Source organism: Asterias rubens, chromosome 2, assembly GCF_902459465.1.
Source record: "Asterias rubens chromosome 2, eAstRub1.3, whole genome shotgun sequence".
NCBI classification, from domain to species: domain Eukaryota; kingdom Metazoa; phylum Echinodermata; class Asteroidea; order Forcipulatida; family Asteriidae; genus Asterias; species Asterias rubens.
Window position 1 is genome coordinate 17,479,549 of NC_047063.1, and position 24,549 is coordinate 17,504,097.

At 37.8% G+C, this 24,549-nt stretch overlaps 2 protein-coding genes across 5 annotated transcripts in view; both read right to left on the reverse strand.

Moving 5' to 3' along the window:
- LOC117306030 (guanine nucleotide-binding protein G(i) subunit alpha) overlaps positions 1-13,434 on the reverse strand; it is a 47,420-nt gene extending 33,986 nt beyond the window's left edge. The window contains exons 1-2 of the mRNA XM_033790875.1: positions 12,997-13,434; positions 874-916 (exon numbers count right to left, since the gene is read on the reverse strand). Of these exons, the coding sequence (XP_033646766.1) occupies positions 874-916; positions 12,997-13,114 (161 nt within the window). The 5' untranslated portion in view covers positions 13,115-13,434. The remainder of the gene's footprint in view (positions 1-873; positions 917-12,996) is intronic.
- Positions 13,435-15,228: 1,794 nt separating this feature from the next.
- LOC117306587 (E3 ubiquitin-protein ligase HUWE1-like) overlaps positions 15,229-24,549 on the reverse strand; it is a 92,401-nt gene continuing 83,080 nt past the window's right edge. For all 4 annotated transcript variants that reach the window (XM_033791071.1, XM_033791092.1, XM_033791086.1 and 1 more), the window contains 8 exons: positions 23,912-24,199; positions 22,956-23,325; positions 21,951-22,284; positions 20,806-21,018; positions 20,540-20,645; positions 19,820-20,119; positions 19,059-19,249; positions 15,229-18,505 (listed from right to left, as the gene is read on the reverse strand). In XM_033791071.1, coding sequence (XP_033646962.1) covers positions 18,403-18,505; positions 19,059-19,249; positions 19,820-20,119; positions 20,540-20,645; positions 20,806-21,018; positions 21,951-22,284; positions 22,956-23,325; positions 23,912-24,199 — 1,905 coding nt within the window. In that variant the 3' untranslated portion in view covers positions 15,229-18,402. The remainder of the gene's footprint in view (positions 18,506-19,058; positions 19,250-19,819; positions 20,120-20,539; positions 20,646-20,805; positions 21,019-21,950; positions 22,285-22,955; positions 23,326-23,911; positions 24,200-24,549) is intronic.

Genomic DNA, 24,549 nt, shown 5'->3' on the forward strand with positions numbered 1-24,549 from the left:
TTTGTGTAACCAGTTATCCATGGAAATTTCCATCATCACATTTAGTCAGACACCAAGCTCTTTCGAAACATTTTGCACTCACTCTGCAAGGTCCCCATGTTTCTGTCATCGCGTCTTAATCGCTCGAACTTCTTGAACCCCTATGAAGGCCCTACATAACACTGTCTCTTGCCCTCACACTATAATTTCCCCATTGTTTCTTCAACCAAATCGCTATCATATTACCCTTAGGAGAATGTCACTCTAATTCAGAGGCTATTACAGCAACTTTCAAAATCAGTCCATGATTCCATGAGCTTATCTTTTCTGATAGAATCCAGTCAATGTCCGACACTTCAAACCTCTACTTGTCACTTTCCTACATTTTAACTGTAATTGTCATTTGTCAAGTCATGATTGTCATTTTGATTATAAGCATTTTATCAAACATGTCCATACATGAATTTCATGAAAACAGGTCTGGATAATCTTTGAGAGGGCAAGGCCATTTTCATAATGCAAAGGGCACTTCCACTTAATACTAAGGAAACTTTTAAATGGTCCCCCAGGCCAAGACAAGGGCACACAGGCAATGGCCTCTGTGACATCCCTGTAATTCCTTTATTGAAAGAGAACAATTCTTTTCATTGTAAAACATTTTAGAATCTAGCTTCGGTCGCTCGTGCTTTTCAATTCAGTACTTGTTATGCCGTAGTCAATTTAACAAAAACATCTTACATTATGGGGTCGCAAAGTACAAATTAAATGAATTAATCTCCCCAGAGTTTAAATTAACACCACACAATTGATCAAGTTACAACCATTCAGTGACAGAATAATAAAACCTAATCAATATTTAATTTCTTGTTTGATTCATGCTGGAGCCATACTTACTTCATCTGTTTGACAATTGTGCTTTTTCCTGACTCTCCAGCCCCTACAAACAAAGGAAAGAAAACAAAATTATTGTTAGGAATGATACAAAGTAAGGTGCATAAAAACAATTTTCCTAAAATGCTACAGAGCCCCCGCGTGATTCCAGGCCTGGAATTTAATTTATAACTACTGATTAATATCAGTAACAGGTGACAAAAACTGTGTACAGGTTTAAATGAATGCATTTAACTTATTTATTCATTTATTTATTATAAACTAAGTGTGAATCAGTAACAATTTCTGTGTCAATATTTCGGACGCCATGGACATTTTGAAGGACGATGGCAAGCCATCAACAAACAATATAAATTGTATCAGCTCAAAGTTCAGTCAAACCTTAATCTAAATTATATTTTTTTTGTCAATTAGGCAACCATTGGTGAATTACACATCATGTAACCTTTCCATAAAACTGGAACCGGAACTTGGCAAATACTGGGCCCATAGAATTTACAGTGAATGCATGAATTGTCCTTATCTAAGAGCTCTTTCATTCCAACTAGTTTTGTTTTCTAGTGTCTTTTAATATTTATTCTCTCTGTGCTGATGTCCACACTTTTAGAGTAGGTGTTTAAAAACTATCTTCTTATTTCTGAGTGCATACCAATTTTTAATGCATTTTTAAAGTTGTGAATAGGTTTTTAAAAACTGTCTTCTTAGTTCCTGACAGGAATTAAACAAGATTTGTAAAGATAAACAAATCATTGTTTAATTTTAGTCTGAAAGCTTACTTATTATGGAACTATTTTTCTGTGAAGTATTTTAAAATGAAGTCATATTCAAGAACACTATCTCAAAACATTTTTTATCTATTTATATTAAAAAAACAGCTGATTTTTTTAAGGACAGTAAATTTACATGCTGAAAATTGTACTTAGTTTTTCACTATTTCTTCTGACTCCCCCATCAGATTCTCAAGTTTATTTCATTTGTACAATACGTGTATATGGTTGATCACTCAAAACATGCACATTTTCTGTGAATATTTTGTCAGCTCTACCAACCCCTGAATTTATACTTTAAAATTGGGCAAATTCAACCCGCGTTGTTGCCAATAAATTGCCTTATTACCAAAAAGTAAGAGAGCACATTGCATGTATACAATATCCAACTACACAGTCAAGTACAAGTAGGAACTCAAGAGTGTCTCGATCACATACATTAACATGAAGCGCATGTAAATCAATTCTTTTGTTGTCAACAATGCTCTTGATCTGTTGCACACGACGACGACAACAAAACATGCAAAAAGGGTCTCCGGTTGCTAGGCGACCGTCTAGTTACCAAGATATTTGGCCATTGAAGTTGTGCTGATGTATTGCGTTCACTCAGACATACAGTAAACGTCAATTTTTTAGGGTTGTTATTGGATTTCAATGGGTGTTCAAGGCAGTTTTTACTGGCTGCGATAACTAACGCAGCTACACGCTGAACAATGAGCCACTCTTACATGGGTCCACATGGCATTGTGCATTATTGACATTGTTAAATGTTTCACCAAAATTTCCTCCCAAATGTTTGAAGAATTATGAGACAAAATACCATTACATACTTGAGCACATGACGCTGAAACAAATGTCATTTAACTTGAAGCTCTGTACTGATTAACATTGTCAAGTATCTACTCAGTTTCATTACATTAATAGCCATGAATAACATGAGAGGAGGATGTTAGATACATTAATTCACTGGCAATGAGGTAATAAAGACGCTTGAACAAACATAAACATTTTTAAGACAGTTTGAAATATGTATTGATGTATGTAGCACCAAATAACCATGATCACTTGTGTACATGTGTAGTACATATTCCAAGAAGAAAAAAACCGCCATAATCACTTTGTAATTGTACATACATGTAACTCGCAGATATACATAATACTTATAATTTATTTTAAAAACAATACTATACAGTGTACCACACATATATACATGCACATAAACATACATACATGTATTAATATAAGGGTTTCAGGAATAAAATATAAGAATGTGTTTCCAAAATAAACTGACAGAAAAAAAAAATATGATGGTAGGGTGGGTAAATTTTTGTCAATTTTGCTTTTACAATTTGTAGCCAAAATTACTATTACTATAAGCAATTTTATTTGCTCACTCACTTGTAATAGTTAACTACAGATTACCATCCTATGACCGTACCTTTAAAGACACTGGACACTAATTGTCAAAGACAAGTCTTCTCGTTTAGTGTATCTCAACATGCATAAAATAACAAACAGGTCAGTGAGAATTTGAGCTCATTTGGTCGTCGAATTAGCAAGATAACTACATGTAAGAAAGAAAAAACACTCTTTGTCACACGATTTTGTGTGCTTTCAGATGCTTGACTTCGAGACCTCAAAAATCTAACTTTGAAGTCTCGAAATCAAATTTGTGGAAAATTACTTCTTTCTCGAAAACTATGTCACTTCAGAGGGAGCCATTTCTAACAATGTTTTATACTATCAACCTCTCCCTTTTACCCGTTACCAAGTAAGGTTTTATGCTAATAATTGTTTTGAGTAATAGCCAATAGTGTCCACTGCCTTTAGAGAATCGGTTTCACAACTATTAACATTTTTTTAAGTAATAGTTCTATTTCAGTGTAGGTTCTGCATGATTTTCTAAGTTGGGTGGGGTAACAGGAAACACAACTTTTGTTTGGTTAGGCCTTAATTTAAGACAAACTATTATCATTTCCTCTTTCCTCTTTCAAGGTGACATACATGTAATGTGCAAACTAGTCAAGTTACAACTTTCTAAATGTATTATAGTGCATTGTCTCCTAGGGGCTAATCTACATGCAATTACAGCCACACATCAATTATGCATGCAGGCCTTTTCCTTTTCCTTTCGGCTAATAAAAGGGACACGGTCAGCCTGTTCCTAAGGGTTTTGCCAATTGAAAAGTTTTTGCCATGGGTATCCAAAGGTGACTATTTATAAGCAGACAACAATTTGTCATCAGCCTGAACAGTAAACATGTACGTGTGTCTCCACAAGCTGCTAATTTTGTTTTTATCAATACATGTAGTAAAATTGTTCACAGAAAAAGCTCAATGACATCTGTGCCAATTTCATAGAGCTGCTTTAACGCAGTAGACATTTTCTGCTATGCAAAAAGTGAGCAGGATAACAGTCATAGATGATGTATATAAATAGGAATTAATTGTTTCTAAGATTTCCGAGGGTTGGTGTCTATTCACAAACTCTGTGGCCAGTGATGTGGTTGGTACCCACTACTGTAACCTTGCTAAACACGGTTCCGGTGGATTCCACATTTGTGTAAAATACTGTAACAGCATTTTTAGCGGTTTTTATAAAACAAGTAGACAATGATTCAGCTGAATTTTTTACAGGTGACTTTTCTTATCTTTTATTATAATCTTGTCTATAAATAAGCATTAATATGTTGACAAAAACAAAGACCTAACCTTTGAATGATTATGAAGGCCCTATTTAAAACAGCTCAACAATTAATACAACATGTAGTATCATAATTTACATAATTATGTGCTCGTAATGGTACATGGTTTGATAACACGTCCAAAGTATATGTACCTTGCGATACCATAAAATACATATAGCACAGAAGACTCTTGGTTTTATTGTCAAACTCTTTTTGTGATGGGAAGTGAATAACAACTTTCACAGCATCTTTACGATACACAGTACAATCTGATATTATAACCTTCATCCATGATGTATTGTGAGGATGTGCTTGTAAACAATGCCAATTTTGATCAGCTGGTTGCGACTAATTTTAAATTCCCAAGATGCATTGCAACATAATGTTTGCCAGAGACGCAATAGTAAAGTTCACGTTGAAAAGATTGAAGGATTGAGTCACTGATGTCCGATTGTGTTTTTCGTAAGTAAATTATGTTGTCTTTTAAAGTTGTTAGCAACACAATTGGTTCTATTTTTGCAGTAGTCGCGACTATTTTTGCAGTAGTTGTGGCGGCACCATTGACCGAGTAGATGCGACTTGACTAAGCAATCAATGGTCGCAACTACGACACTAGTCGCCCAGGCCTAATTTCAACAAAATATAAACCTGCTGGAACAATGAGTTGCAAACAAATGAGCTCATTAAATTTGTTGAATAACAATAAAAACTTTATGCATAATCCTTTTTGCAAGGCTTTAACTAATCACATCGGCGATTCTGTACTTTCAGAAACACTGATCATTAATTTGACAAAACCCAGCAGTTGGCCGCGGCTTGGTGGGAGCCATCTGTGAAATGCATTACCCATTGAAATTAGCACCACCCAAATTATAAAATGGTTTCACTGAACAGACTCTAATTGTAAAAAAAAGGCAGGGGAAATTCCCCCTGGAAAAAAAATCCTGCGCAAAGTTCACATGAAATGAATGGGGAGGTTTACACGTACATGTAGCTAAGAATAGATCCTTGCATGTCATTCTGACGTCATTAATAATGGATGCATTTTTAACATACACAATGCAAATTCACTGTGGGTGGAGAGTGAGGAGGGCTGTGTATTTAAGGTTGGTTGACAATGTGCTACGGGGCTTTTTTTTTGCATGCTAACTGACTCGTCGAGTACACCAAACCATTTCTAACAAAACAGCTGGCCGCACAATTTGTTATTAATATTTTCACACAAGGATTTTCATTTTAAGCCAGATCAGTCTGAGCCAGATGCACGGATAAGAATAGTTTTCTGAAGCAACATTATGAACATCCATTTGAACTTTTCTACAAGCAAAATTCAACCACAAACTCAGTTGATAACTGTATACATTTTGTAAGGGAAGGAAATATACATGTACCCTCAATCCACAATGCATTTTAGACTTTCTAAATCACTGGCAATTGTACTGTAGCTATGCATACTGTATCTTAATTTTTTTCTTTAGCAAAATTCCATACTCAGAAAAATGTTCATACTCTTCAGTAAATTGGTTCCTACTACCATAAACGCATCTTTACACAAAATTTGTTCGTTCAGCTTTCGGGAAAAAACTTTGTATTAATGTACATATGTTATGTATGGTCGGTGTACACTGTACACCTGTACGTTGAAAAACCTCATGAATTACTTGAAATATTATGTTTTAATCTGCGTGCAGTTTTAAAGACTACATACATGTATAAATTGAAAAGCCGCTTTTTAAGTCGTCACTGTCTGATATAAAACAGTTTTTATCTAACACAAACATGTACTGTACAACCTTCTAAAGGACTTATCAATCTATATCAGAGTTCAATCTTGAAACGTTCATGGTGCCAAAATTTTACAAGATAAAAAGAATCCTTATTTTGCATAAGCTGAGCTGGATTTTTCTAACTCCATGGTAGAACATGCAGTAAAGTGTCAAAGTCTGGTGTGCGGATTGCGCTGTGCATAAGACAGGGCTTTTCCACTTAAACAGGACAAGCACTTGTCTGTGCGATCCAATTAACATGAGGCAGATGCCAGATAGAGGATTAGAGTAAAGCCAACACTGGAACCTGCGCTGTGCAATGGGACAGGTCGGGAGGAATGTTGTCAACATTAGAGATAATTACATCTGGATTATTACAATACAGATGCACTACACTGATACAGAGAGATGATCTATCCTCACTGTGCATTATTCATGACTTTCAGAAAGATTAATGTCCAGTATAACACTGACATCAAACCCTGCAAGGTTTTTACATTTTGTGAGTGAATGAAGCACATGTGAATGATTTCCCTTGCGTAGCAGATCAAAGGCTGCATAATATTGTAGATTGCACTACTCAAAAATCACTATTTGCAACTCAATATTGGCATTCAGCATGTGCAAAGTAATATCAACCTTAACATTTTGCTGTGCAATATATGCTTGACAAAATCGTTCCCTGCATAACATGTGATTCATGTGACTCTCATTTAGAGTCTAACTGGATATTCACGCAAGCTGATTATATGTAGGCCTATGTGTATCTGCCAAGTGCAGCTCAGTAGCTGCCCACATGTACAATGGCACGTTATACTACCGTCTTAACAACTTCAAAGCACCCTCAATTTTTTGCTGGTACTGGCACCTGAGTTGAATATTCACCCGGATATTCCATTTTGTAGCATAGTGCACAGGCATGGATGCACAAACGGTAATAGGCGCTGGTTCGCCCATACAAAGAGGGCAGAAGGCTAGCAATCATGCTCAATACAGTATATCGTAATTTTTTATTCTCTAATTTTTTTTTTTAGGGAGTGGGTGTGTGTAATCCAAGATTTCAGGCCTCTGTCCTATTGTAGCACAACCATGGCAGTTTATGAGAAAACCTATGATGTTTTTCCCTTTTCTTTTCTTGCAAAAAATATACGTAGCACTTCTAGTTAATATCTGTAAGTGTTGTATACTATGCTACTTTTACAAGTACTGCAATAAATTCCAATACCAAAACAGTCCATATGCTTTGAAACGTTCCAGTGACCTGCAATAGTTACTATATATCTGTCCGTGCAGCAGGTGATGAATGAAGACACCAGATTAAACCCACAAACCTACAGGCTCCATTACAGCATTTAGAGGGACCTTGCTATATTACTGTCCATAAAACTTACAAAATCAAAATTGGTAAGAAGCGCTGCAGCTGTTGATAATGTATATTGAAAACATTGGAACAATTCCTTCCTCAGGAATGTTGTTTTAGAGAAAGGGTCTCAAATAAACTGTCAATCTGAGAAACATTTCTGCATGAAAAATTTCTTAATTACTGATATATATTAAATGAAGTGTTAAATGAGTAGTACAACAATGCCTGTACAATTTGACTACTGTGTAGCAATTTTTTTAATTAAAACAAATTGCATTGTGTACTTGCGCATGTAAAACTCCAATATTGGATTGCTCTGAACATATTTTGGTTCACACCCCGAATTCACAGTGTAACAGACAGTACGAGATCCAATACCTACAGTGTACACATAGGTGTGTTTATATGCCAATAAACTGCAGGCAAAAATATAGGCCCCCATCTGTCTGCAGGCATTTACATGGCTCAATAATTGGTCCTGACAGCATCATACTGTCTATTAATAGACACCATAGAGAGTGAAGTGATGAGGAATATAAGCAGAGGTGATGGCATGGAGGGTGTGCATACAAAGTATGCATTATAACTGACATCTACCAGTGGGCATGTTTGGAGGTGGAAGACTCAATACCAATAAATAAATACCAAGATCATGTATAGTATTGGTAGTGGACTGGAATCTATACATACATATACCAGTATCAGTAATTAAAATCCACAGAGCTTAAAGGCAGTGGACACTATTGGTAATTATTCAAAATAATTATCAGCATAAAACCTTACTTGGTGATGAGTAATGGGAAGAGGTTGATAGTATAAAATATTGTGAGAAACGGCTCCCTCTGGAGTGACATAGTTTTCGAAAAAGAAGTAATTTTCCACGATTTTGATTTCCCGAGGTCTCGAAATCAAGCATCTAAAAGCACACAAATTTGTGTGACAAGGGAGTTTTTTCTTTCATAGTTATCTTGCAACTCAGATGACCAATCAAGCTCAAATTTACACAGGTTTGTTATTTTATGATTTACACCAAGTGAGAAGACTGGTCTTTGACAATTACCAATAGTGTCCACTGTCTTTAACATAAATCCAGACATTTAGGGGAAAAAAGAAAGAAAAAAATACGATTTGCAATAAAACATGTCAGATTGTCAGCAACAACAACGAGTTACATGTATTAATCTTTAAAGATGAACTGTTTTATAATAATAATAACATTAAAGTCTTATATAGCACACGTATCTACCAAACAAGGTACTTAAGGCGCTGAGTATAACTATATAATACAAACTTTCCGAAAGATAGGTAATTGCAGTGATGAATTTTGAGACCCAATTATTTATAAAGACACTGGACACTTTTGATACTTTTCGAAGACCAGTCTGCTCACTTGGTGTATCTCAACATATGCACAAAATAACAAACCTGTGAAAATTTGAGCTCAATTGGTCTTCGAAGTTGCAAGATAAGAATGGAAGAAAAAACACCATTGTCACACAAAGTTGTGTGCTTTCAGATGCTTGATTTCTGAGGCCTCGAAATATAATTCGTGGAAAATTACTTCTTTCTTGAAAACTACGTTTTATTCAGAGGGAGTCGTTTTATACTGTCAACAGCTCACCATTGCTCGTTAGTTTTTATGCTACACACATAACAATTATTTTGAGTAATTACCAATATCAACTGATTATGTGTCTGTAGTCATCCAAACAAAACGGCGTACTCCTTTCCTTTTACAGTCCACCGTCTACCTATCCAATGTTCAGGGTTTGCCATTTCCGGTGACTGGCTAACAGGACCAGTTTAGAGAAGTTTTTAATAGTTCTTATGGATTTTAACAAGATAATTTCAATATGTTCCCCTGGCAACAAAAAGGGAGAATGCTGGTTTTGAGGACTAAATTTTGACTGAATATTTTCCCTTGTTTTCAATCAAAAGGTAGTTTAGATAAAATCTTTAAGGAAAAGTCAGAAACAATATGTTAGATTTTTGAATTGTGAATTAAAAAGAAACAAAAAACATACAAATTTAGTAGTACATTTAGTAGTACATTTAGTTACCTATTTAATTATTTGCACATCAATACTACTGCTTCATGTCTCTTAGTCTTAGAGGTACCAGCAAAATTTGTAAAACTAAGAAGAAGTAAAACAACAAACAAGGATTGACAATAAAATTGCCTACAAGATTTGACAGGCCTTAATTGCTCAACAAGTGTATTGTGTGCGCAGAATCATTAAAATTTCAAGTGCTGCATATATTCAGAGATACTGGTAGGTAGACATAAAACAAAGAATATTTCATTTACCTGTCTGTTATGTATACTTGACCGTTCAAATAGAACATGTGTTAAGTAAAGTTGCCAATACAGAATGCAAAACACACACAATCTTTTAAAGGAAACCTTGTTTGAAAATCTAAATATAACATGCATATATTGTTGATGGTTGAGAACATCCAACATTTGAACAATACATTTTTATTAGATTCCAACTCTGTCTAAATAACAAACATTAACGGTTTCAATATTGTACGTATACCACTACTTTTTACATTACAAATAAAAAACAGATAATACTGAGTGTCACAATATTTAAAGTCTTTAAATTACACAATTTCTTACATGATTATTTGAAAAGCATCCTTACTGCAACTGTATTGAGTCTTGTATTGTAATTGTAAGTTGAAGGCCTAATGTAAAACTAGCCCAGGTTGGACTCCTCCGTTGCATACAGAATACAATTGTTGCACGCTGAGACTGGGGTCCATGGCGTTTTGTACACTCGAGGGGGTAAATGGAACCCAAGGCAAAGCCGAAGGTGCCATTTCCCCTCGAGGGTGTACAAAACCCATGGACCCAGTCACAGCATGCAACAATTGTTTTGTTATACCTTTGTATATAATTGTTATTCCTCTTCTCAAAGTTCTGTTGTCATCTACAAACAATATTACGACGGACTATTCATTGTTTAATTAGCAGACGAGCAGGAAACAATTCCCTCGTACCCGCGGTTGTTTCGTACACAGCGCTGGAAACCGACCAACGCTGGGAACGATCAAGGTAATAGTGTACACCGGTGTACATCACTTTTCATGTTACCCGGCCTGTCGCGCCATGTAACATGCGTTTTTGTTGCGCGTCACATGATTGGTTCTCGACCAATCAAACTTCACAGTTTGTTACCGAGGTATAACAATGCAATATGGTCAATGGTATCAGCAATGGCCAAAAAAGGTTTTTTGTTTTATATTCATACCTGAGGGACAAGGGTTTTAGCAAGGTGCCAGTTGCTAGGTGTTCATCTACAAATTACAACATGTAAATGACAGATAATGCAGAGTGTCCAAATTTAAAACAGTAGGGTGCTCAAATTTAACGACACCCAGACACCACTCATGGCCAACACTATGTATGGAGAAAGCTAGAGAATTCCTATACTGCTGGGTTCAGAAATTGTTTTATTAGTCCTTAGACTAGAGTAGAGGACACTAGTTTTGGTAGAAAATATAACAGACATTTACGTCTCCTGTGTAGCTTTTTGTACTTGACTGTGTGTGAAAACATGTTCGCACATCCCAAAAGAATATTCCTAACCACAAGAGCGGGTGTGATGAATATCGCAGTTGTTTAAGCCCTATGTTTTAGCTCATATTATATAACACCCAAGCAGATCCTTGCCATTTGATTGGAGGATTGTCCGTCACGTGATAGCAAATAAAAGTACCATTGCACACTGAGTCACTCACCGTGCTTTTACGTTCCATCCGAAAAGTACCATTGCACGCTGGCAGCGTGCAATGGTACTTTTCGGATGGAACGAAAAAGCTGAGTAAAAACATCACTGCGTGCGCGTGTCTTTGGTAACGCAGCAGGTGTTACTGCAAGAAGGCATAGTAAAATTACTAGCATTCAGCTTCTACAGTTGAAATTGTTTGTTTTGAAAGTTGTATCTTTCAATCAAAATGACAAAGATCTACTTGGATGTTATATAAAACAAATAATGAATGTTTATGAGTGCAATGGTGCGAATATGTTGAAAGCTGGAATGTTCCATTCAACTCGGCTCCGCCTCGTTGAATAGAACATTCCATCTTTCAACTCATGAACATATTCGCACCATTGCACTCATAAACATTCATTATGTGTATATTATTTGAATTCAAGGAAAAGTTTCCGTATGGCGCCACCACTTTTTCATTTGATATGAAATAATATAGTAATGTACCTGATTTACCACAATAATGATATATCCCTTTTGGTAAAAATTAGTGAAAAAGTGGTGGCGCCATACGGAAAGATATCCAAATTCAAAATCACCCAGTACAGGATCGACATTCGACAACCTCACTTCAAGTTCACATAAAATAATATAGTACCAATATCGTACTATTAATCAAATGTTTTGCTTACATACAGTTAACATCCGACAAATCGACATTGCTGCACATTTGTGCGCATCTGTATGTACACATGGTACATGATGTTCACATGCATGAATCTACAATTTGTTTTCTAGATAATTGATTTTCTAGAGGCCCAAAAAAATCAATTAAAAACTATGATATGAACAAACGTTACACTTTTCTCTCGCATTTGGGAAGCTTAGAACTAGAAGTTCTACCCAGCCAGCATTGCAGTTGCCGCCATTGCAGAGCAACAGAGACTAGTGTCAAACCAGTTCTTCAAAGTCATTGTTGTAATTACTGGTGTGTACACTATACATATTTTAGCCTCATATAATTTGGTCCAATCATGTGGATTGGAGTTGGACCAATTTAAGTGGCTCACCTTCATTAAATATTTGGATTATAAACGTATTCAACGTCATAATTGGAATAGTGCGTTTTGGATATAGGAAAAGTTTCCGTATGGCGCCACCACTTTTTCATTCGATATGAAATAATATAGTATCTAATTTACCTCAATGAGATATCCCTTTTTGTAAAAATGAGTGAAAAAGTGGTGGCGCCATACGGAAGTTATCCTGGATATATGATGATTGCCATTTCTTTCCGAAAATTACTTTCAACATGTACTTACTAATACTAGCTACTACTATACTTAATTACTAGTAGTACGTATAATACTAACATTAAAATTATTTTCTGTACAAAATATGTGACACATAATTTGCAAACACGATTTATTTTATTTTAATTTTAAACTACAATTTACAATCTAAAAACGATGGTGGTGGTAGAGGAGAATTATTATTTTTTGTATAAATTGCTGTCCGTCATAATTAATTAACTGACATGACAAAATGGTTTTCAACTTATTGCTTCAGACAATTCTCATCCCGTTTGTAGTGTAATAATACCGCCAGAGAACAAGGTCATGTTCATGTTGGATTCGTTTTGTATGCAATAATCTACTGCCTACCGCTGGAAAAATGACTACTTAATCCAAACATGAAAGAACACCCGACAAGCCAGCATGAAAATGGGGCAACCCACTTCCGCATTAGGGGTTTTCCATTGTTATAATATTCCAACATGGCCACCCCTGGTTGCAAATAAACACTTGAATTATGACAACTCACCTAAAAGTAGCAATTTGACTTCTCTTGCAGCCTTTTCGCCATCCAACCGGAGATTTCTGTCGATTTGTTTTGACCGCTCAGCGGCTGCTTTATCTTCCGCGCTCGTTGCGCACCCCATTTTGAAATGGTACAACCGTTCGTTTCGGCCTCAATCCGTAGCCGCTTTATGTACGGCCAGTCCTCTGAAAAAATATCAACGTGGAAATATAAACACTCCTTCCAGTCTGTCTCGTATCCTGTACCCTGAGATATGTCCAAGAGTCTAATAAAAGAGATGTCCTCGGTTTGGGTAAAAATTTCCAGTGGAAAATTGCAGAAATTTCAAGTTGAATCTAGGCACCACACCCCAACGGAACAACAGAATATCGGCACATATCATATAGGATGGGGATCGCACTTCACACAAAAAATGAATACGCTGGCACCCTTCCAAACTACTGTATTCAACTGCTTATTGTGTCGCGTGTCTGCGGAGCACCAGGCATTTCATTTCGCATTGCATTATGGTCTGAAACCCGGATGCGCAAAAAACACTATCATGAAAAATTAAGATAGAACTCGACTTGACTTGAAGAAGACACAAACAGTTCTGTCGTTGTGTCCCTTCCCTTGCATCAGCAAGAAATGATAAAACACTGGGGCTTTGCATAAAAGATGACGCGCAAACACAGTTCATTGGACCCCTGCACATAATGCAAGGAAAGCATGTATTTTCTCCTAGTAAATTATATGAGAGTTATGTGGTTAGTCCACTGGTTTAGCTGGAGGGCCGCTGGGGGTTGTGATGGGAGGGGCTTCAAAATTTTAGGGAGGAGAAGGCTGGGCCGCATTTTGGGAGATAACATCTGTTTTGACAGTTCTTTTTACATGACAATGAATGTAAATCTACATACTTCGAAGTTCGATCTGCCTCCTTTATCCAGCTGCCGCATGGGGCTTTTTTGGAAGGAGGTGGGCCGGGCGGGGGAACAACGGACAACCAATTTCATGAATTGCTCTATTTGTTTTTCTTTTAGGCCTACTTGCTAAGAACCTGTTTCAAGGGGGCATACGCCACACAGTTACATTCTATCACTCCACAGTTTTCTTTTGTTCATTGACCCTCCCTCGACTCTACACTAGATTTGAATAGCGCCCTCTTGTGACGTGAAACAACGCAATTCTTATCCAATTATAGACTTGTGGACAAGTCGTTAAATCTTCGACTCCTCATTATTATCGGGGAGCCATCAGTTCGCGCGAGAGCAGTGATCTCGCGAGATCTCAGCGCGTGGGGCCGATTTAACGACTTGTCCACAAGTCTAATCCATTTATGAAAAAAAAATTGCACTTTGCTTCTTGGCAGATGGCCACCACTCAAAATATGTGGTATTTCCACTTGTATTATTTTATATTTTTGCTGTGGTGACTTAAGTTATTACATCACAATTGAATAAAACACAGATAATAACATCTATAAAAATAATTGATATTGTAGACCTATCAGCTAAGCTTTTAAACTGTATTGACTAGACTTGCATAATTTGTACATTTTATTTGTTTGTGGCTTCAAAGGGTTCCTTTTGTTAATAATGTTCTTCGGTTTCGTTTATTTACATGAATAGGCCTATATAATTTTGTACAAACTTTTTTTAAATGTCTTGGATATAGCTTAAACTAGCAATAGCCGCAGTGCAAAGTTCTCACCAAGCAAGTTTTTATTATAATTAATTGTTGGAGTATTTACAAATCTATAACCCAACAACGGCCCCAAGCTCCATAAAAAAACTTTTTCTACGCCACTGCTCTAACAAATCTTGTACAATAATGCAAATTACATTAAAGGATTTGGGTACTTTTTGTAACACAAAACACAATGTCCACAGATTTACATTAAACTTACACCGTTTGAAGATAATGATAGTAGAAAGCTTCCCTGAAAATATTAGTTGCTGAGGTGCTGTAGTTTTTGAGAAACGAGTAAAACAATGTAATGAAAATACGTTTTTACAAGCTAAAATAATTTTCGTCTCATGATATGATCACTAAGACAAAAATTATTTTCATGACATTTTTTACTCATTTTTTCAAAAACTACAGCACCTCAGCATTCAGCAAGTAATATTTGCAGGGAAACTTTCTACTATCATTATCTTCAAACTGTGTAAGTTATCTGTGGACAGTGTTTTTTTTTGTCCTACAAAAAGTACATATACCCTTTAAAAACAAATAAACAAACAAGACAAAATGAACTTCCAGAACTTGTTTTGTTTTATTCACAGGTTCCATAGTTAATACAGATAGGATTTTAATTAAGTTCAAACAAATTCTTGGAACTTAAGAGAACATACAATTTACACTTTCCAGCAGTTATCAATTTAGTTGGTTTTAAAAGTCAATGTCACCTTTTTTACTTGTGTACCACTTCAGAAAGGTAAACACAGTATTCTGAAAATTTGACTGAACTTTGTTTATTTTGTTGTTCTTGTTTGTTTGCCTGGGGGCCAGTTTACCATCTTTAGGACATTGAATAGGAAAGTTCCTTACAACCGTAGCAAAAACAAAAACACAGTCACAGCTCACTCAGCCCAAATTTTCCGGAAGAGATTTAAAGCACTAAAGCTAAAGTTGCAACCAAGTTCCCATTATGGAAAATCTGATATAAGTCATCCAATCTGAAAGTCATCCATTATCAAATTCTTGCAACTGTTTTAATTAGTGTTTATTGTTCTTCTTATTTTTAGACTAGGCTGGGAGCATTTATGAAATCCACATTAAGAAAGTATGATGCTCCAATCCACCACATCGTTAAATTTGATGGTTTGCCTGCAATTGCTATAATAATAATTGCTAAAACACCCATCAACATCTGCTTATTTCCAGCACTCAGAAAGTAATAATTGTTTGTTTTTGTTGTTTATAATTTAAAAGTTGAAGCAACTAATGAAAACCCTTTTCAGGTTTATCTCACAAAGCTGGATCAATATGTCGAAAGAATAGCATAACGTATTTTACAAAGAACAAGTTGTAATTCACAAAGTAGCTTTATCACAAAGTGCTATTTATAAGCATCCCATCTTAACATATAACGATATAATTTCTACAGTTGTATTACAATACTCTACGACACTCCAGACAAGTGACCTACTCTTTTAATACCCAAACTCTGATTTAAACAAACCAACAAATGCCATTGTACAATATTTTCTTTACTTCCCACAAGTAACATTATTTTTTTTTTTTTAAGATGCACCTTTTTTTTCCTCTTTTAATTTAATCGTTTTTCCCCTTTACGCAAATTTCATGGGGAAGTATAAAACAAATATTTGCAACTAGCAAAAAACGTAATGGAACATAACATACTTCAGTTCCTCATACATGCACACTTAAGCTTCCTCTTCCAATTTGAATATCTCCTACACTGTAAACTACTCTATCACTTTAAGGCATTCAATGTTATTTGGTACAGATAGAAAAATCATTATAAAGACATTTTTCTTATCTATTTACGCAAATATGAAATACAGAAATGAATCGTTTTTTTTGCAACAATCCGTTGTTTAAATGTTTCAGAGGAATATTAATTTGAAGCGGATCTATATGGATCTTTATAAAACACTATTGAAGATACCTATTTTCCTCTATAAACAAAACAAACAAATAAACATAAAAAAGTTTAAATATAGCAAAGACATTTTTTGGTATTTGCTTTCCGACCTTTGGGCTGGTATACAGGGCTGCAAATCTGCACAGCCCGAACGCCCAATTAACTAAATTTCAAAATACGAAATAAACAAATGAAAACAAAGAAGCACAATTTGATTGAGTTGGAACCTTGACGCACTCTCTCCAGTTTGTACTTGATAAAGTTTCCAAGTCGATCAAAACCTTCTCCATCCAAAGTCATGTGTTCTGAACCAAAAACCATCAGAATTCCCAAGGTCACTATAATAATAATAATAATAAACTCTCCCCTCACACAACCACCTTCCAACCAAGTTAGAAAAAGGCCTGAAATAACACGCAGGCCACAGTCTCCGTTGCCCTCAGTCTTGGCCTCGGTGCCCTTTCAAAAGTTCCCACAAACACTTTAAGATTTTCCAATGGAAGTGCCCTTAAGAAAATGGCCTTGCCCTCTCAAAGATGAAATTCCAGGCCTGACTGCCACTATGCACCCATTCATGCAGGCAGTGCTTAAGAAGCAACTACATGATAACTTAACACTTGTAGAGACCTTTTGTTTCTGTAAAATCATCACCACACACCCAGACATGGCTAAACATTGTTTAGTTTTGACACAATATATTCTTGTAAAAGTGTCTGAAAATAATATGAAACAAAAATTTGGTGTTGTTTTAGAAAGGTAGATACTAAGTTAACATGGAAAACATAGTCTGATATCTTTTATGCCTCTGAGCTTTTAATCATTCACACGCACAGGGTAGGGCCTACCAGTCAAAGATGGTTCATCGAGTGATACAAAGGTCTCTATTGAAACTTCACTACATGCTCAGATTAAAACTATCTGCCATGCGAGGGCGCTCTTGACACAAAATGCTACTCAAGGTCAAAGCAACACCTTCAGCTTGAGTGTCCACGGTTGGGACCATTTCCTGTGCCTGTTTTCTTAAAAGCGATAAGACTGTAGACAACTAGAATGTCTGTATTGGCGGCTATAGCAACTAGTAAGTACTGCTATATTGATGATCAAGCCATCTTTAAATGTCCCATCAGTATCAGACAGACCGGGGCCCACTTTCATAAAGCCTGTCAGCACAAAAAAACTTGCTAAGCACACACAAGTATTGCTTAGCAGAAACAAGTTACCAGCCAAAAACCTCCAGAAAGTTTATATTGTAGTGACTGGTGCTCCGCTCAATTTATGCTTGGCAAAGATTCTGCCGAGCACTATTTTCTGCCGAACAGTTTTATGAAATTGGGCCCCGGTCACAATAAAAATCACTGCAACATTTCACTCATGTTGTATCATAGGGGAATACTTGAACCAAGTGGGCAACCATGTTAGCATAAGGCCATGACATATCAAACTCATATCCTAACATGACACTCTGACCTTATCCATCGATGGGACAAAGTCAACATTCTCTTTAATTTTTTGTCATTAACTTTTACACAGGGTTGTCGATGAGTGTCTTTGGTGTGTTGCAAACAGGGCCCAATTTCAAGTCTCTGCTTACCGCCAAATTCTGCTCTGCTTACCGCCAAATTCTGCACTTGCAACAACCATACTTTGCTTACAGGGCAGGCTCTGTATTTCTAGCTAGCTGTGTAAGCAGACAATGCCTTGTAACGTGGACTACGCACCAAACAAGCAAACTTTCCCAGCAGACCTGTATAGGCTTGACATAAGCATGGAATTCTTTGCTTATGGTAAGCAGAGCCATCGGGCCCAGGTGGTTGGCTAGATCAAGCCAAGCCAAATCCTTCGGTACATTCTTCGATGGCCAGTAGTAGCATCTTTCGCAGCTTGTCGTATGTCTCATACGCCGGTAAATCCAGCTGGTTGAAGCTGAAACGATGAAGAAAAAGGAATTAGTGACGGGTTGGGTTGTTTAAGCACAGAGTGTGTATGATAACGTAAATCCTGCTCCCTGAAAAAAAAAAACAATGGTGGCCACAAACTAGCTTTTGCCAAAAAATCTCTTGGTGGTCACCGGTGTACCCAAAATACACTGGATCTGGTGGTTCCCACACACAGTGAGAGAGTTCTGGATCCCAGCCAACTATAACACTCAAGTTGGGACCCAGTTCAAACTACAGTCCAGCCAATTATTAAGTTTGGCCAGAACAGTTACACAGAAACACACAGACTCCTGAGGGTATTACCATAAATAATAACACAAGATGTTTATATAGCACATAATCAGGCCTCAAAATAACCCACGGCACCCACAGCAATTGCAGTGGTGCCCTGTGCTTTTGCTGTGGTGCACTTTGCAAAGTACCAATTTAAATTGGAATACTAGAGTGAAGTTCAAGGCCTGCATAGCGCAGGAGCCTCTTTGCGCAACACAAAACATAAAACAATGATATGAAATACATAAAACCATAAAGGGACTTACCAGGTATGAGCGGTTGGAAGTCTGTCTGTGGACCGATCATCCCTGTGAATCTGGAACTTCTGGGGTCCATTCATTCCCTCCAACGAGGCAAAGCCCTGGAGGGGAACCTTTGATGTGCCCGTCACAAACTGCAAGAACTTGGCTCGGATGGCCTGGTCAAAGGAACGCAGACCACGCCAAAACCACTGGATCTAAAGAACGGGAGTGAGCACAGAGATTGAAAACTTTATGAATTCCGGTGTACTCTCCTGCCCAACTGGCTCTTGCGATCAAATTCTACAGGAGACTGTAGAGATTAAGTCCACAGTACATAAACCATAGGTTTAAACATAATACCAGCCACAAACAGAAGAAACCCCATACACCCAATGCTAGCCTAGAAGGTAGAGTACTCTGTGGCAGTCTGTGGTACCTCTGTATAGAGAAGGTACAATGGAAAGCTCATTCATAGCATAAACATTTTAACTTGGAGCATGATTTGCCTTGTCTTTAGTCTTGCTTTCTGGCATCCCAAACTGAATTGAAAGTGTTATTTAAAACAGGGAACAACAGTGGGCTGATCAAACAGGCGCAAAAAGGTTTGTGCGTTAAAACAACTGGATGTGCTTTTAAATTTGCAAAAATGTTCTTACTCTTTTGACACACTTTAAAAACACTGACACAAATTTTTGACTAACTTTTCCATTTAGGGTAAAGAGATTCCATTGTGGGAGAGGGAGGTGCTATTGAAGGAGGAGGTAGGTTCCACATAATTCATTTACCTGTAGTGAGTTGGCCTGGTATTTATGGTACTCTGTGTTGGCCTTGAGGTCGTCCACATCGATGGTCGGCAACCCAGAGATGAGCAACTCCAGCTCCTGCTCGTTGAAGATGGAGATAAGCCTCTTGGGGATGATGTCATAGAAGCCTTCCAAGAAGCTGTCCAGCTGCTTACGGATGGCCCCGGTCATCTTCATCTGGCATACCAGGTGGACGTACTCCAACTTGTTCTCCGCTGTGACGGGGATGTTGCGACCGTTGGGTTTCAGGTCTCGCACTTCGGTCACCCCAAACTCCTCAATCTAAGAAAACAAAAAGACAAACAAGTAAGAGATAGATCATGATAATGACATTGGACATTGTTCGTGTTGGGACCCAATTTTTTTTTAGTAGCTTTAAAAGGGGGGTCATAGATTGGTTTAAGTCAATGCTATGCTGAGTTATTGGTAAAATTATATAAAAAAATATACAACAAAATTCACATGTGAAATACAATGCTACTTGCTGAGAAACAGCCATCAAACTGTAAAAAAAAAAAGAGGTATTTTCACATGGAAATCAACTCTAAAACATCAGAGAAATTATTTAATACAAGAATTGTTCTTAGATTCAAATGTTTTTGTGTAAAAGGTTAACCAAACAATGCAACTTAAAATTTCTCATCCGTGTAGATTCAGAGAGTATCCTTGTAGTTTAATGTTGAGAATAATTGAAGAAATTACCTCTGTGCTGAACATGAGCTCATAGCCCAGCTCTGAGACGGCGTGCTCTAACAAGAAGACGAGACCTTGGTAGAATGAATAGTCCTCACTCTCCATGTCTGTATACCTGAAGAAAGTAATGTTATAAACCACAAGATGAAATGAAAGTCTGGATGCCGCAAACTGTGATAAATAGAGTGGGGAGTGTTCAACAGATGATTGGTAAGGATAACAAAACATCATCGTTTAGTTTTAGACAGAGGAACTCAATTTAATACATGACTTACTTGACTGGCTTGCCCAAGATGTGCTTGTAGTAGCTACGAGAGAAGTAACAATCCAGGAGTTTGTTGTCGTAGATGGCCTTAGCGATGATCCGACCGACAAACTTGAAATAGCTGAGATGGTTGGAGTTGCAGTGGGAGGCGGGGTTAGGGAGGTAGGTCACACGGTCCCCGGGGGACACCTTGAACAGGGCGTACATGGGGTTGAAAATCTCCCTGAAAGTCAGACGCAACAAAAACAAAATAAGTTCCGGGGAAAAAAATTCAGTTTTTAAATAGTAGGTTAAAGGTATGAGCACTATTGTTAGTTACTCAAAATAATTGTCAGCATAAAATCTTACTTGGTAACGAGCAATGGAGAGCAGTTGATAGTCTAAAACATTGTGAGAAACGGCTCTCTCTGAGGTAACATAGTTTTCGAGAAAGAAGTAATTTTCCACTAAAATATTTGAATTTGATTTTAAGCATCTGTAACCACACAACTTTGTATGACAAGGGTATTCTTTCTTCCATTATTATCTCGCAACTTTGACGACCAATTGAGTTCAAATTTTGACAGGTTTGTTAATTTGTGCATATGTTGAGATACATGTACACCAAGTGAGGATAATTGTCGAAATTATCAAGTGTCTTTAACCCACTTACAGTCGGACGATGTCTGTAGACACAAATTGGTAAACACGTACAGAGAGCGAAAACAAGTTCTTGAAAACCTTGCCCTTTCTAAAGGTTATTTTCTAACACCCCCCCTGGATTCTAAACCTTTGTCATGTTGTTACAAAAGTATGGCATACAAGATTGGACAGGCTGACACGATTACTCATTATTTGGCTTAATGGCAGTTTGAGAATTCTAAGATAGAACTGAGCATACCATGATAGATTTTCGGCCAAGGCTATGCGAATCCTAATCTTTAAGTTCCTACTAAATGTTCTCACATTACATCAAATCCCGGAACTAATAATGAGATTCGTTGTTCTTTTTCATTTGTCAAGCCAGAGTTTCATTGTTGCAACAATATCTTCTGAGAAAAATTATAAAAAAATATTCCCCCCAAAATAAAACCGCAGTTAGGCACAGATTTTAAACAAAACAAAACACCAATGCGAAGTGGTTAAAGCTCGCCCTTGACAGATGTCTTGACTTACTTTGAGATGATGAGATACCACTCTCTAAGGAGACCTCCTGCATCTTGCCCTTCCTCTCCTTCAAACACCACGTAGAAGCGATTCTTCCACTCCTCCGGTGACCTCCGATGGAGCTCCCTGTACGAGTCCTCAAAGACGTGCTCTCGTCGTACATGGATGGCCATGTCCTCACGCCGCGTCCCCTCGTCCATTCGCTCCAGCTCCTGGCGGAAGTAGCGACGCTTCACGTCAAAGTCCAGGATGCGGACGTGGTTGACCAAGACGGAAAAGGGTCCCTCGGAGAGGTGGACTGTGGACTGACGGAGGATCTGGTTCAACACATTGCGATGCATCTCTGGAAGAATAAAGAGGTTTGAAAACATTCATAAATACCCAGGACAGTTTAGCCCTTACAATCAGCTGAGAGGAGATCACGTGGCCATGCGATGTAAACACGGTGATAAGTGTATTAACATTACCCATGATGCACATGTTTAAGCATGGTGCTAATCTCAATGAAAAATCTGTTAGTATGCATATTTGCACTTAAGCACTCGCAGCAGTCAATATCTGTGTATAGTACAAAAGTTTCAAAGCACTCTCAATTGTCTTCAACTGTCTTCAACTGAGTCTTGAATAAGTTGAAGGGCGAGTCATAGACAAGCAGAAAGACCATTAACATGAGTGCTTGTGCAGTTACTGCAAATGCTCCTTGACAAAGGGGATGGTTGTGCGTGGACCAAGTAAGGTATCTAGCTGTACAAACGTTGTATCTGTCTAACAGTTTCCACTTTCCCTCTACTATTTGATGCTTTAAATGTGACATGGTGTAACCCCGCCCCCCCCCCCCCTCACATTTTGTGTCCTCATTGTGTTCTGGGAAACTCAGGAATTCTAAAGAGGATTTAAGGAGGGGGTACTTCTGTGCAGTGGAAAATAGTGTGTTAAAGTAGAGGAACATCTGAGAGGGGCGGGGCACCCTCTGCCACATATCAGGCATGTCTTCTACTTGTACATGCTTCCCACCTGCAAAACTGAGGAATTTCTGTGTGTCCAGAGGCATGGCGGCCGTAACGATGGACGTGACGGAGCTTTCCCTCGCGAAGAATCCTCCAGAGAGGTTTCCGGTGGCCGTCACAGGCATCGGTGACAATGGAGCCATCTCAGTCACATGAGAGATGCTGCTGTCTCGCGTCAGGGAGGGCTTGGATTCGGTCGCTTTGGTGACTTCCTTCTCCGATGCGTGGACAAGGAAGAAGGCCTCTACGGCAGGCTGTAGGACCAGGACTGAGTGGTGATCTGGGGTCTGGGAGAGATCTGTTAGGCAACCGCTCAGGGTATCCCAGAGCTCTTCTAGAGAGAGCTGGAGACTTAGACGAGGCTCATCATCCTCAACCTGTAAATGCAACATTCAAATCAAAACTATACTTATCAAATATACTCATAAAATATAGGATTCTCACTGTCAGCCCAAATCACACATTGGCTAGCTCGATGGTCTAAAACGCACAAAAACAATAGTAAATCACACATACATCATCAACGCTTATGATTCACAAACATATTACTTACTGCAATTTGAAAATGAAGAATTACAAGCATTATTAACAAGTAGGTTGCACAGTTTTTAGTTGCCCATTGGCAAACTTAAAGGTTGTGTTTATTAGTCCATAGCAGTTTGTATAAAATGATGTACACCAGGCTTGTGTTTACTGTGAAGCCAGTTTATACAACTGAAACATCTTCTGAAAACAATTTAATACCCCCTTTATAATGGTGCGCCCATTTTTATTTTCTCACATTCAAATCAATGCAACCAAATCAGGCTGGGAAGAGAAACAGTCTGGTTACTTTTTGTACAACAAATATTAGCCTTCAGCACTGCTATTGAATACAGGAATTATGACCAAGATGGTGGCAGCAAAGGTCTATTAGAACCCATTTGAAATGATAAAGATTTTGTGATTTGTGTTTTGTCTGACCTCATCAGCCTTGCTGGTGCTAGCCCCTTGGGCGTCCAGAGATGCCTGCTTGAGCAGTGCAGCTCCCTGCCCGGCCGGTAGATCCACCTCCATGGGGGTCTCTGATGACGACCCACTGCTTGGAGTCACCGTGGTGCTGGTTGTTGAGCTACTAGACCTTGCCATTAGGCTGGTCGGCACCTCGGGCTGGGTAGGGTGCTCGGTGCTGGGGGTAGTGGTGGCTGTGACTGGAGGTGTAGCTGGGGTTGTGGCTGGGGTCGTTGAGGAGCTGGGAGCACCCACTGAGGTCTGGGGGAAAAGTGGGGTAGAATAACAAACAAAGTTGTAATTTCTTTCACCGTATTTATAGCCAATACACTGTTTCCATGCCACATGCTAAAAAAATCAAAACAATATATACAAATTGTTTTCCTTCTTCTTTTCTTTTTGATTGTTTGACCTTTTTGTTTAACCTTTTTGTTTACTTTTAATGTTTTTAAAATTGTAAATTCAAAATGCAGTTCGGTCGTTGGACTGAAATTTGGGAATGTATTGGAATACACCATAAACCTGCTTGGTTGATTATGCTCTTTTGAGAAGTTGTCTTGAAGATGTATGATACAGCGACGAAGTGGATTTTGTTTAATTCAAGAGACTTC